The 12,918-nt window shown below is 52.5% G+C and overlaps 1 protein-coding gene across 2 annotated transcripts in view; it reads right to left on the bottom strand.

Moving 5' to 3' along the window:
• LIMD1 (LIM domain containing 1) overlaps nt 1-12,918 on the bottom strand; it is a 67,819-nt gene that overhangs the window by 25,412 nt on the left and 29,489 nt on the right. For both annotated transcript variants that reach the window (XM_036122821.2, XM_078078992.1), the window contains exon 2: nt 11,139-11,240. In XM_036122821.2, coding sequence (XP_035978714.2) covers nt 11,139-11,240 — 102 coding nt within the window. The remainder of the gene's footprint in view (nt 1-11,138; nt 11,241-12,918) is intronic.

Here is a 12,918-nt window from a genome sequence, read left to right on the forward strand (position 1 = left end):
TTTCCACACATTTGCCAAGACAATCCAATGGAGAAAGAATAGTCTTTACAACAAATGGTGCTGGGAAAACTTCATATCCATGTGCAAAAGAAAGAAGTTGGACCCCTACCTCAAACTATATAAAAACCCACTCAAAATGGATCAAAGACCTCAACTTAAGAGCTAAGACTATAACATTCAAAAGAAAATATGGGCATGAGTCTTTGTGACCTTGGGTTGGCAATGTTTTCTCTTTTTTTTTAAGATCTTATTTATTTATTTGACAGAGAGAGAGAGAGAGAGAGCACAAGCAGGGGGAGCGCAGGCAGAGGCAGAGGAAGAAGCAGGCTCTCCGCAGAGCAGGGAGCCCCATCTGGGGCTCCTGAGCCAAAAGCAGTCGCTTAATCAACTGAGCCACCCAGGTGCCCCTGGCAATGTTTTCCTATACAAAGCACCAAAAACACAAGAAATAAAAGAAAAAAAATAGATAAATTAGACTGCAGGAAAGTGAAATGACCGTCCATAGAAGGAGAGAAAATATTTGCAAATCATATATCGGAGACTCATAGGTAAAACATACAAAAATCTATTAAAACTCAGTAATAAAAAGATTTTAAAAACCCAATAAAAAATGGGTAAAGGATCTGAATACACATTTCTCCAAATAAGACGTGCAAATAAGCCCATAAAAGATGTTCAACATCATTAGTCATCAGGGAAATGCAAACCAAAACCACACTGAGATTCAACTTCACACCCATTAGGATGGTCAGAATCAAAAGGTCAGATAATCACGAGTGTTGGCAAGGATGTGGGATCCTGACAGCCTCACACACTGCTGGTAGGAATGTAAAATGCTGTAGCCACTTGGCAAAACAGTTTCTCAAAAAGTTAAACACAGGGCGCCTGGGTGGCTCAGCTGGTTAAGCAACTGCCTTCAGCTCAGGTCATGATCCTGGAATCCCGGGATCAAGTCCCACATCGGGCTCCCTGCTCGACGGGGAGTCTGCTTCTCCCTCTGATCCTCTTCCCTCTCGTGCTCTCTGTCTCTCATTCTCTCTCTCTCAAATAAATAAATAAAAATCTTAAAAAAAAAAAGTTAAACACAGAGGTACCGAGCAATTCTACTCTTAGATATATACACAAAGAGATGAGAACGTGTGTCCACACAAAAACATATCCTGTTGACCCTTGAACGACATGGAGGTTAGGGGTGCTGACCCCCCCATGCAGTCAGAAATCCACATATAACTTTTGACTCCCCCAAAACTTAACTACGGACAGCCTAATGTTGACCTTCTGAAAGTCTTACCAATAATGTAAACAGTCGATGAATATGTATTTTGTATGTTGTATGTATTATACACTGCACTCTAACAGCAAAGTAAGCGACAGAAAAGAATATTAAGGAAGACACATTTACAATACTGTACTGTAAAAAATCCACATATAAGTAGACTTTGTAGTCCAAACCCACATTGTTCAAGGATCAGCTGTACAAGAATGTTCATAGCAGGATTATTTATAATAGCCAAAAAGTAGAAACAAGTGTCTATCAACTGACAGATGGGTAGATAAAATGTGGTATATCCAGACAATGGAATATTATTCAGCCATAAAAAAGATCGAAGTTCTGATATGTGCTCCAACATGGATGAACCTGGAGTGCCTTACGCCAAGTGAAAGGAGCCAGTTAGAACAGACCACATATTATAGGATTCCATTTCTACGAAACCTCCAAGAATAGGCAAATCTATGGGAGTAGAAAGTAGATCAGTGGTTGCTTAGGGCTGGGGGAAGAGGGGCAGAATGGGGAGCGATGGCTAAAGAGTACATACGGGGAATGCCCAGCACTACCCACAAAGTACTGAAGGGAGGCAGGGGGTAAATCAAGATCAACTGAACACTATCCCCATTCTCCCAAAACTGACCATCTAGGGGGAGATACGGACCCCTGCAACGGGCTTCAATCTAACCCATAACTTCAAACACCACAAGACGGGTAAGAGAACAAGACGTCCGTGAGACCAGAGGGGCCAGAAGAGAGACCTTGAGGGGGGACAGCACCTCAGAGGGTGGTATTCGCCTGGGTGGAGATGAAGTGCGAGGGGGACAGGCACAGGAAGGGGCAGGTGGTGTCCCGTAGGGCCAGGGGACTCTGCAGGATGGCAGGACAGGAGACAGGCAAGGAGCTGGAACCGGTTTAAGGAATGCTTTCAATGCTAAGTGAAGGACTGGTCTGTGATGTTACGGCAACAGGCGGTCTCTGAGGCCTCTGAGCCAGGGTGCGGTCCCCCCAAAGGTGTGTCCACAGGCTGGCTGTGTGGATGGAGGTGGCAGGACAGCGAACAGGACCCAAGACGGTTGGGAGGTGTCAGCAGTGATCCACAGAAGGAAGAGAGAGGGTCTTCCCCACTTCTCCGCATGCCGGGACCCAGCCACGGTGGCCACTGTAGGGGTGGCTGCTGGTGTGAAGGGGCGCCGCTGTCCCCACGGCCCTGGTCACGGGGAAGCCTGTGCTCTCTGCCCCGGCGTGGCATTGGCCGGATTCCCGGGCTGCTCAGTGCCCCGGAGGTGCATCTGGTCCTTGAAAACCCGGCCACAGGATCGCCGCCCAGCCTCAGTGTATTCTCAGAGCAGAGCCTGGGAGCCCCCGTGGTAAGGGTTCTCTCCCCCTTTTAACTCAACTAGCAGGAAGGCTGTGCTGACGTTGAGTCATCAAGTCAACAGGATCTTATGCAGCATCTGGTTTTGAAGACAGTGCAGCCACGAGGAAGCAGGCGTAGGATGTGCTTCTAAATGGAACAGGCTGCGCAGCAAGGTGAGCACACATGACGACAGGGACAATGGCAGGCACCGCCCCGAGGCACAGCGGACCTTCTGGTCTCGGTCTGGGTATTGGGTTACCGGGAGTTTTCTTCCCCTGTATCTTTTCTTTTTTTTTTTTTTTTTACAGCGGGACCCTATTGCCTTTGTGATGTAGAAAGTATGAAAATAGTAAACTTCACTGACCATTTCTTCTTAATAAGCGAACTTTGGTTTAGGAACTAGAAGCTTTCCCTGCACCATGCAATATGGTAGCCAGTACCACGGGTGGCTATGTACATTTAAACTTTTTTTTTTTTTAAGATTTTATTTATTTATTTGACAGAGAGCACGAGTGGGGGCGGGGTGGGGGAGAGGGGGAAGCAGGCTCCCCGCTGAGCAGGGAGCCCGATGTGGGGCTCGATCCCAGGACCCCGGGATCATGACCCGAGATGGAGGCAGACGCTTAACGACTGAGCCACCCAGGCGGCCCTACATTTAAACGTCAATTAAGAGGAAATACAATGTTCAATTCCTCAGTCTCATTAGCCACATTTCAAGGGCTCCAAAGCCACGTGTGGCCACTGGCTACCACACCAGGTGCTGCGAGTCTGGAGCTGAGGAAACAGGGAGCTGGAGGCCAAAGGAAGGCAGAGGGGGGCAGGCGGGGAGGCAAACTGCAGGGCCACAGACACGTTCCCAGGGGGCCACGTCAGACCCCCTGGGCTGCTCATCACGCGTGTGCACGCGGGCCTCCACACCTGCATGGACCCTGCTTCCTGAAATCTGTGGAGCAGAGGGGGCTGCTTGTGACTGTGACTGACCTACAGTAAAGGGTGAGAACCACCAGGGTGGTGGCAACAACACACACCCGGCCCCCGCCCCCCACGCACCACCTGTCACCTGCTCCGAAACTCCACTTCCTCCTGTGTAAACGAGCGTGGGGGGTTGGGAGGCAAATGGGGGGCCTCGAGAAGACAGAGCAAATACTCCACAAACAGTGGCTTGTGTTCCAGCCTGCGTCAGGGGCACAGAGGCACCGCGGGTTCCACAATGGAAACCAGGGGTACAAAGGAAATCGTCAGTGAGGGCACACGAGGGAGACAGGAAGGAGGCAGGGAAGAGAACGTAGTGCAGAAGGAACATGAATGGGGCCAGGTGAGTCAGGGGTCTGCAGAGGGACAGACCGGTAGGGTGTGTGCATGCACGCAGACACGTGTGCATGTATGGGCGTGTGTGCACGTGTGTGCACGAGTGCATGTGAGTGTTGTGTGTGCACGAGTGTGTGCGTGCGAGTGTTGTGCATGCATATGTATGAGTGTGTGTGCGTGAGTGTGCGCGTTTGTGCGTGCACGAGTGTGTGCGTGAGTGCATGTGTGTGAGTGTGTGTGTGTGCGCATGCACATGCACCTTTGTGTGTTTGTGTGTGTACAGACAGGAATAGATTTATCATGTGATTATGGAAGCTGACAAGTGCCAAGATCAGCAGAAAGCAAGCTGGAGGCCCAGGAAGAGCCGATGGTGTGGTTCCAGGCCAAAAGCAGGGAAAAAATCGATGTCGCTGCTCAAGGCAGTCAGGCAGGAGGAAATTCCCTTACTGGTGGGAGGGTTAGCTTTTTTGTTCTATTCAGGCCTTCAACTGATTGGGCAAGGACCACCCATATTAGGGAGAAAAATCTGCTTTACTCAGTCTACTAATCGTTACTCTCGTCCAGAAACATCCTCACAGACACACTGAGAACAATGTGTGACCAAATGCATGGGCACCTCTGGCCCAGTCAGGCCGACACACTAAATCCACCAACCACCCCAGGACCAGAGGTGGGGACAAAAATTGAAGAGAACATTTGAGAGAACAGAACACTTAAGACAGAAAAGAAGAGATACTCTTAGCAAGAGAGCCAGAGAGACCCAAGTAGCATCTGTGATGCCAGAATGAAGTTCAGACCTTGCTCCCTAAACCCAGGATTCCGGCTCGGAGATGGGGCACCTGGTACAGTGTCTTCACGCTGATGACAGTGCAGTGCCCCCCACATCCCAGAGCACCTTCTGTCCTCAGGGTTGAGGGGACAGGGGACACACTGTGTACCACCAGGTAACACCCTGGGTCTGGGATTCCTGAAGGAAGAGAATGCAGATCTCCACCCCAAGCCATGTGCGTGTGCTATTGGGCACCTGGAATGTCGATGCGGGAAGCAGGTGCAGGTCACACTGGAGCTGCCCTCCACAGTACAGCGCTCCAATATCCCAGACCCTGCCAGTGTCACAGGCGTGAAGGATCTGATGCCTTCCCTCGGTCCCCTGACAGTCTCGGCCTCTGACTGGACCTACAGAGTCTGAGCTGGGAAAGCCAGTCCGGCCCCAGTGCGGGTGCCCCTTGCAGAACTGGGTCTGCTAGCGACGAACGCAAGAGACCCTCTAACCCCACGTTGAGTCAAGGTCGCCGCTCTGCCCTCTCCCGACCCACACGGCCCTTGGCCCCGGCCTGTCTATTTTTGTTGCTTCCTGACTTCTTCCTCGCCCACTGGCTTCCTTTAGGACGTGCCCACTCTTCCTTTCTCACATTCTTGATCCCCGGCTTTTTCCTTAGATCCAGCTGACTCATTCGGCTTACCCGTAACTGCTGAATGCGACAAGAAACATCGGCATGACTCAACGGCTCAGAAATGCAGGGATCGAAGCCTGCAATCCCCTGTGCTGTGGGTGCATCCGGCTACAGACCGGGTCCTCTCTCCCCTAATCCGAGTCCCCGGCTGCTCTCCTGGGGGCACCCGCAACCAGAAAGTCTCCGAAAACCCAGCCTTTGCCATCACACAGCCCCGGGACTAGATCCCAGGGGCAGAGCCAGCTTCCTTTCTTTGGCCCACGTTCCCTCCGAGCGGAGATAATCTAACACAGGGGCAGAAGCAAACTACACTCCCAGGAATCTGTCTGTTCCTCTGCAAAAGGAGGCTGATAATAATGCTGAACTCCCTGGAGCGTCCCAGGACTTAGCGAGCTCCCGTGGGTGGAGGGCTCGGCGTGCGGTCAGCCGACAGGCAGCTGGGAAGCGCACCTACAAACCACTGATAAATATTGTGATGACTGGTTTAAGGAAGCAGGGCGGCTGAGAGTTAAAGGAAGACCTCCCTAGTGCCGGTGCCACTATTTCACAATCTGTGAGCATTTTCAAACGCGGGGGGACGAAGTAGTATTCAAAGTCCAAAAAAAAAGGTAAACACGATCTCGGGGGCAGTATTCAGACTTCATAAGAAAAACAAAATAGAAGGGCACCCGGGTGGCTCAGTCGGTTAAGCGTCTGCCTTCAGCTCAGGTCATGATCCCAGGGTCTTGGGACCAAGCCCCGCATTGGGCTCCCCGCTCTGCAGGGAGTCTGCTTCTCCCCTCCGCTCATGCTCGCTCTCGCTCTCGCTCTCGCTCTCTCTCAAATGAATAAATAAAACCTTTAAAAAAAAAAAAAAAGCTGATTAGATCCCCCCCTACTTCAGAACCTACTGGATGATGTGCTATCAGTCACCAACTACCGATTTATTCAAGAACCTCTGTTCCACAATGCTGGGCTTAATGCTGGTTGTTCCCTTTACCTGAAGTAATGAAATGGTACTTTTTGAGAGTTCTAGATGCAGGCTTGTCGGTAACTCAGACAGACTTTCGCCTGCCCGGGTCTAAAGGGGTGAGCTTTCACTATGAAGTCCGTTCACAATCCTTAACAGCCACCAGTGTGTGGTTTCTGGAAGATGGGATGGGCAACAGCATCTATTCCTCATCTCACGGTGTGCTTTCCCGGAGGCGTGACGGGCTCGTCACAGCGCACCCCCCACCCTGGAGCGGGAGCACCGGCAACGACATTGAAAGCCACCTGCTCTGGCCGTGACTTGCACATGCCAGCACGGTCTCCTGCGTGGACCCCTCCGGCCCCCCGTGGCCACTCTCTGAGCTCAGGCCTGTATTGGCACAATTTCCATCGGCCCGGACCTGCCTGCCCCCCCCCAGTCCCACGCCCAGGCTCTGGCCCTCGTGTTCTGGGGGCTTCAGGGCAGGAGGGCATGTGGACTCTCCTATCTGATCCATCATCCCCGGCTCATGCAGACAAAAAAAAATCACAACAACCATGAACATGGACATGGCGACCAGGTTTCACCTGGACTCCAGGATGGGAGTTGTTCCATCTTTGCCAAATGAACAAAATCTGACGTTTCAGACCCAAAACTGCCTCAAGCAAGGACACGGGCCTCTCCCTCACGGTCTGTTCTGGAAGATGCTGAGGAGGGCCCTTGACCCACACCCCTTCTTCCTCCTTGTTGCACCTCTCTCAGCCACAGCTGGGCACAAGCGTCTCCTCAGGCCACTTGACACGCAGCGTCAGACCCGGAGTGTGGCCGAATGCCAAGGTTGGGCCTGCCCTCTGCACTGACCCTCCTCCTGCTCCACGCTGTGCCAACAGCTTCCTGAGGGCCCCAGCTGAGGGCACTGCCACTGGGGTGGGCAGGAGCAGCCGGGGAAGGGAGACCCGCCCCCCAGCACACATCTCCATGGCAACCACACACACTGGCCGCCCGAGGAGCCGCAGAGAAAGGAGGGACTTCAACAAACCACACAAACGCCCCCACGCCGCACCCTGCATGCGTCCTTCTGGGACGAGCACCAAGGAGACCATTTGGCAGAGGGAAAAAGGATGCAGGGGAACAAAGACGTTCGGGCAGGGGGGCGGGCTCCATGTAACAACCGGCAAGCGCCACCCGAGCCACAGGCCATAAAACTGTGGCACAAAGCAGTCGATTCCTCTGTGACCGCTCAGACCATCAGTCTGGAGGCTGCGGAAGTAAGGATGAGTTCATGGCAGGTTTCACCAGAAAGGACAGAACATCATTTATACGCCACGATCCCAGCTCTAAAAACTGTGCGTACATTTGGACAAAACCTGGAAGGGAAAACGTACGAGTAAAAACACCTGTGCTGGAATCACATACTAGGACCCTGCCCCTAAACTTCCCTCTGTGGTCTGTCCTGTTGTTCCCACAACTCAACGGAACGTTGTTGCTTCTTGCCAGGGGGCAGGGAAACGCATGGGGCCCTGGAGAACTTGCACCATCCACTGAGGCATGGGTTTGTGTGAGGAGTGGAACACCTTACGGTCCTCCCAGGACACAGGGTGTGGGAGGCTGCAGGGAAGCCTCCGGAAGAGCATCTCCCACTAGCCCCCGCGGCTCCCCTGGGAGCTGTCCCAGGCCAGACGGTCTCTCATCGGATGAGGTGGGCTCTCTGCCTCCCCCCGGCACAGCACCGCACCTCGGCACTGGCTGCTGGCATCCAAGCCTCCCACCGCAGTCTTCTGGACCTTTTTGTTTCAGTGTCCTCCTTTTCGGTGTGTGGGATAAGGACCCAGGGGAGCTGGGTGCCCCTTTGGCATGTCCTAGACAGGACCCCGACCTTCTGTTTCCATAAAGCAACAGTAACATCCAAGGAGTGGGTGCATACGTATAGAAATCTATTTCTGTGGTGGTGTAAGCTGGATCATTTTCATAACGAAATGGGAAAACAGAAAACACACACACCTATACGCTCACTAACAGATACACTCACTGACCAGAAAAACGGGGCTATGCAAAGCTAATCAGATCCAGGAGCCTTGGATTCTGGTGCTGGCCCCATTGCTAGGTCTTATCTTAAGAAATTCTCTTCCCCTCTCTGGGCCCCCATTTTTTTTCTTCTGCCAACAAAGGAAGGAACGGGCCCGGCCCCAGAAGTGCTGTCTGCCCGGCGCCCGTGTTCACAGACACACTTGAGGACCTGCCGGACCAGGACATGGAGGGCCCAGGTGCCTCCTTCTGCTGAAGGGAGTTACAGGGCAGCAAGAAGTCAACGGAACAAAGGCACATTACTTCGAGTGCCCAACAAAAGCTGCTCAGACAACTGCCTGCGTCTGCAACTGCCCCCGACAAGTGCAAAGGAAGCTGTGTGTTTACCCACAACAGGAGTGGTGCGGGCCCCTTGGGGAACAGGAATGTGCAGCACGCACTTTCGAATGGAGTCTCTGTCCTCATTCCTACAGCAGCTTTTGTTCTAGGGCCTGGCCTGCCGGCACCCACGCCCCAGAGAGTGTGGTTCACAGTCTACGTGACAGCCATCGGGGCCTGCCGAATTCAAGACAAAGCCATTTCTTCCTGCTAGGAGAACAGGGAAGGCTTCCTGGAAGAGGCAGCCTTTGAGCTGGGCCCTAACAGCTGGACAGAACTTAGATGTATGAAGTGAGCGGGGAGAGCAGATTCTAGGGGGCAGTGTGATCAGAGATATAGAGGCGGAAAAGAGAGTTCAGTTTGTGACAAATTATAGGAAGCATTACGACAGAAAGCAGAACACAAGGGCTTAGATGCTAGACCAAGAAAACCCCCAACCAGCTGTGTTTTCCTTAAGTGTCTGTGTTTGTCATCATTTGAAGATAAATTCAACCCATTATGGAACTGATAGTTAGTCATGTGCTGACGGACTCACCGGTACTCCCCCCACCCCTGAAAAACTTTCTTAGTTCAAGTGGCAATTGCTCGAGATGAAAACCAGCTTCTACATAATATTTTCTTTTTCCCTGGAAAACAGCAGATATTGAGAAACAGTTGCGGGAGCCAAAAAGGAAAGTTAATTTCCTAGAAAGAAGAAGGATCACAACTCTTGCACAGTTAAGACTCAGACAACATGGTCAAAGATTTAATGTCACTCATCAAGCTAAGGCGGGAACCCGTAAGACGTTACCACGGGGACAGTGCAAAGAACCCCAGCTATGAAGGCGCTGGAAGCGCTGAAATAAGTTCACTTTTAGTTGAAGCAAAGCAGTCTCCCCAGGGCCGCGGTCAGCTGCATCACTAGGCACAGTGTGCACTGTTAGGGACGAGCATCATGTACGGTCTGCTATCAGGATGGTACAACCCACACGTGGCTCAGAGACAAGGGGAAGCCAGCGGCCCGGAGAAACCGACCCCCAGACAACGCCAACATGTCCGCTGAGGATGCTCAGCAGACTTTTGACCCATTTCAAAGGCTTTCACAATTTTCCCTACAAAGGTGAATACCGATCGGCGCACCAACCGTCAACTCTCGGACACGCGTTTATGGGAAATCGCAGCGAGGACGGAAGGAGGAGGTTTTGAACCCGGGCATAGGCCTAGCAGTCACTGCTGGGCAGGCTGGGGGGCAGCTCCATGCCCACCTCGTTACTTTTACCCTGGGAATCAGGAGGCTCCCGGCTGTGCCACAAAACAGCGGAAAGCAAATCTCTCCCTCCTCCTTTCTCCAGAGGCGTCTACACTGAAGGGCTTGGCACTGAGCCGGGAGCTCAGGCCTGACCACACCCTGGAGTCACTTGAGGAGATATGAACAGTACTCTTGCCCACTCTAGAAATTCCACCCCTAGAGCTTCCGATTCTGCTGGTCGGGGTGGGACTGGGGCATCGCGGGCTCTTATAATAATCTCTGAGGAGATTCTAATGAACGGCCAGGATCGAGAACCCTGGGGCCAGATAACAAGACCCCCTTGTCCCTGATGACACTCTGGCTTTGTTGTAATGTTTCCTTTGAATCGATAGCTGCAAGCCTCAATCTAGAACCGCAGAAATCAGCAGGACATTCTCTTAAAAATCTCCTCAAAATTAATCTTTGGTAGAGACCATAAGCCAAGCTCAATTCCCGACTCGGTCAGACTCGGCAAACATCCGGCAACATGTTAGAATCTTCCACGGTGGTTGCCGTCAATTCAACGAGCAGTTTGCAGGGCTGAGCACAGGCTGAGCTCAGGCTCCTAATTTGCTGCTTTAGTTACTGCGCGTGTACGGGATAGAGATGCCCGCTGGGCATGCTCACAGGCCCGGACAGCTCTGTGGTGTGCACACACGGGCATTCATGCACACACTCACACTTCACACGCACAGAGCAGCCTCCAAATCAGAGCGGGGTCACAGAGTGATAACAGGGCCCCCGTTAGTAACGTTGGGTTGGCTGGTCCCACGGTGGGGGAGGTAACTGACAATAGGGCAGATGGTGGTGAATCCTAATGCTCTCCCCCCCACAACCCTTCTGAGACCTCGGATACGCATTAACAAACCTGATGTTATTACAGTTTGCTTTGAACCCACTTAACTCATTACCAAGGTCGGCCCCAGACAATCGCTGGTACTCTGGTCAGTCCCCTTCCTCTGACGGGCCCTGTGCTGCGACTCTAAAGGACACGGACCTGCCCTGCTGTGGGACCACGGGAGGCCTGGGTCAAGTGTCTCCAGGAAGGATGCTCTTCCCTGTCCTCCCTTTCTCGGTCCCCATGTTCCTAGGACCGCCCCCCCCCCCCCCGAGCCTCCACACACACTTACTGCAAGCCGCACAGGTGAAGCACGCGTCGTGGTAGAGATTCCCCATGGCCTGGCAGGCCTGGCCGGCCCCAAACACCCCTTTGCTGCATTTCACACAGGCTCCTGAAATGCAAGAACATGCCAGTGAGTCATAAAAAAGCCAATGAACAAAGTGAGATGCCTATCCCTCCCCATAACTGGCCCATCACCAAATCCTGTGGATTACTCCTTTGAGATCTCTCTCTCTCTCTCCACCAGGCCAGTCTTCAGCCACCCCCCCGCCACCGCTGTCCTCCACACGAGCATGATATTCAGAAAATCTCTGCCTTGTCAGCCTACTTCCCAGCCCAAAGCCTTTCAAAGGCTCCCACCGTTTATCAGATGACGTTCAAAAAACTGCCCCGTGATTCCAATATGCCAAGCACGCAGGTCGGGCAATTTCAACATTGTTTCCTCCAATTCTCGATGGGAACCAACTGGGTTGACTATCCTCACTTTTTGCAAAAGTATCAGGCCCCCAGCCCCAGGTCTGTCAGACCGCAAAGACAGTGTTCTTCCCTGCCCCTCACCTCCACACAAGCCTCGCTGGTGCCTGGCTCTTAGCCTTTGCTCACGGGCTCCCCAGACGGGCATCCTACACCCACCCTTTGTCCCTTCAAGTCCGCAGGCCTCCCTCCCGCTCCGCTCTCCAGCTCTGAAGACAACATGATGGAACAGGCTCTAACCTTTAGCCTCCCACCCACCCTCTTCCCACGTGGTATGAGTTAACCTGGTAACTTCTCTGAGCATCAGTTCTCAGTTCGGAAAAACAGGTTCATTCCACCTGCCCTGCGTGTTCCCAGGAGCGGCCGTAAAGGGTGCTCAGCAAACCACCAACTTCCAGAATTGGTCGCCTCCGCCCCAAACTGCCGATCGGAAGGCCCGCTCTTGAACTAGAACGCCACAATCTGCTGGCTGTGTGACTAGGGCAGATCATCGGAACTCCCTGCTGTCCCGCGTTTCATCTGTGAAGTGGGATGATGGCAGCCCCTTGCAGGGTTCCCGGGAGAGCACCCACCCCGAGTGCTCGGTACAGTGCCCTTCACTTGTAAGCGCTCAATGAGCAGGCATACACGGACACGGATGCAACGGTGCTGCAACATTTGGCTAGAAGGTGCTTCCACTGGGCTCCCGAAGAAGTTCGGGCCCTCCCAGCATCGGACCCTGTGAGTAAGCGGAAGTCCCTCTGTCTAGACCAACCCAGAATCTCTGTGGCAGTGAACCAGGCTCTGGGCCAGTCCACAGAAGGGAGGGCCTTGGGGCCTCCCTTCCAAAGAACTCTTCCATTAGCCCCAAATGAAAAACATCATTATAGAAACGATGCATGAGATTTAAAAAAAAATTCAGGGAGTAAATATACCAAAACATAGAGTGGTTTCTTGAGGTTATAAAATTATGGTTGGTTTTACTTCTTTGCCTTTTCTCTATTAAAAAAACAATTCTTACAAGAGCAGGCGTTACTTTATAGCTGAAAAAAAAGTCTAGTGTCAAAAAAGCGTCTGAATATGTTTAAATATATTGTATAACGTTAAGATTTTTGAACACACACACCCTAGCTCCCCCCCAGTGTCCAGCGGGTAACCAGCTTGCGTTCTTGGTCAGAGGGGCTCAGGCACCCTCTTCTAACTCTGGTTCCCGTGGGTCAGGCTGTTCTCAGGCTGCGAATCCCCAGCCTTCTGCCTACGGGGTAGAAGCCCTGTGTTTCAGAGTTCTATCGATTCAAGGTGGTGGACTGAATCACCCTCAAGGAGGTCCAAGCTCA

The sequence above is a fragment of the Halichoerus grypus genome, chromosome 1 (assembly GCF_964656455.1).
Source record: "Halichoerus grypus chromosome 1, mHalGry1.hap1.1, whole genome shotgun sequence".
Lineage (NCBI taxonomy): Eukaryota > Metazoa > Chordata > Mammalia > Carnivora > Phocidae > Halichoerus > Halichoerus grypus.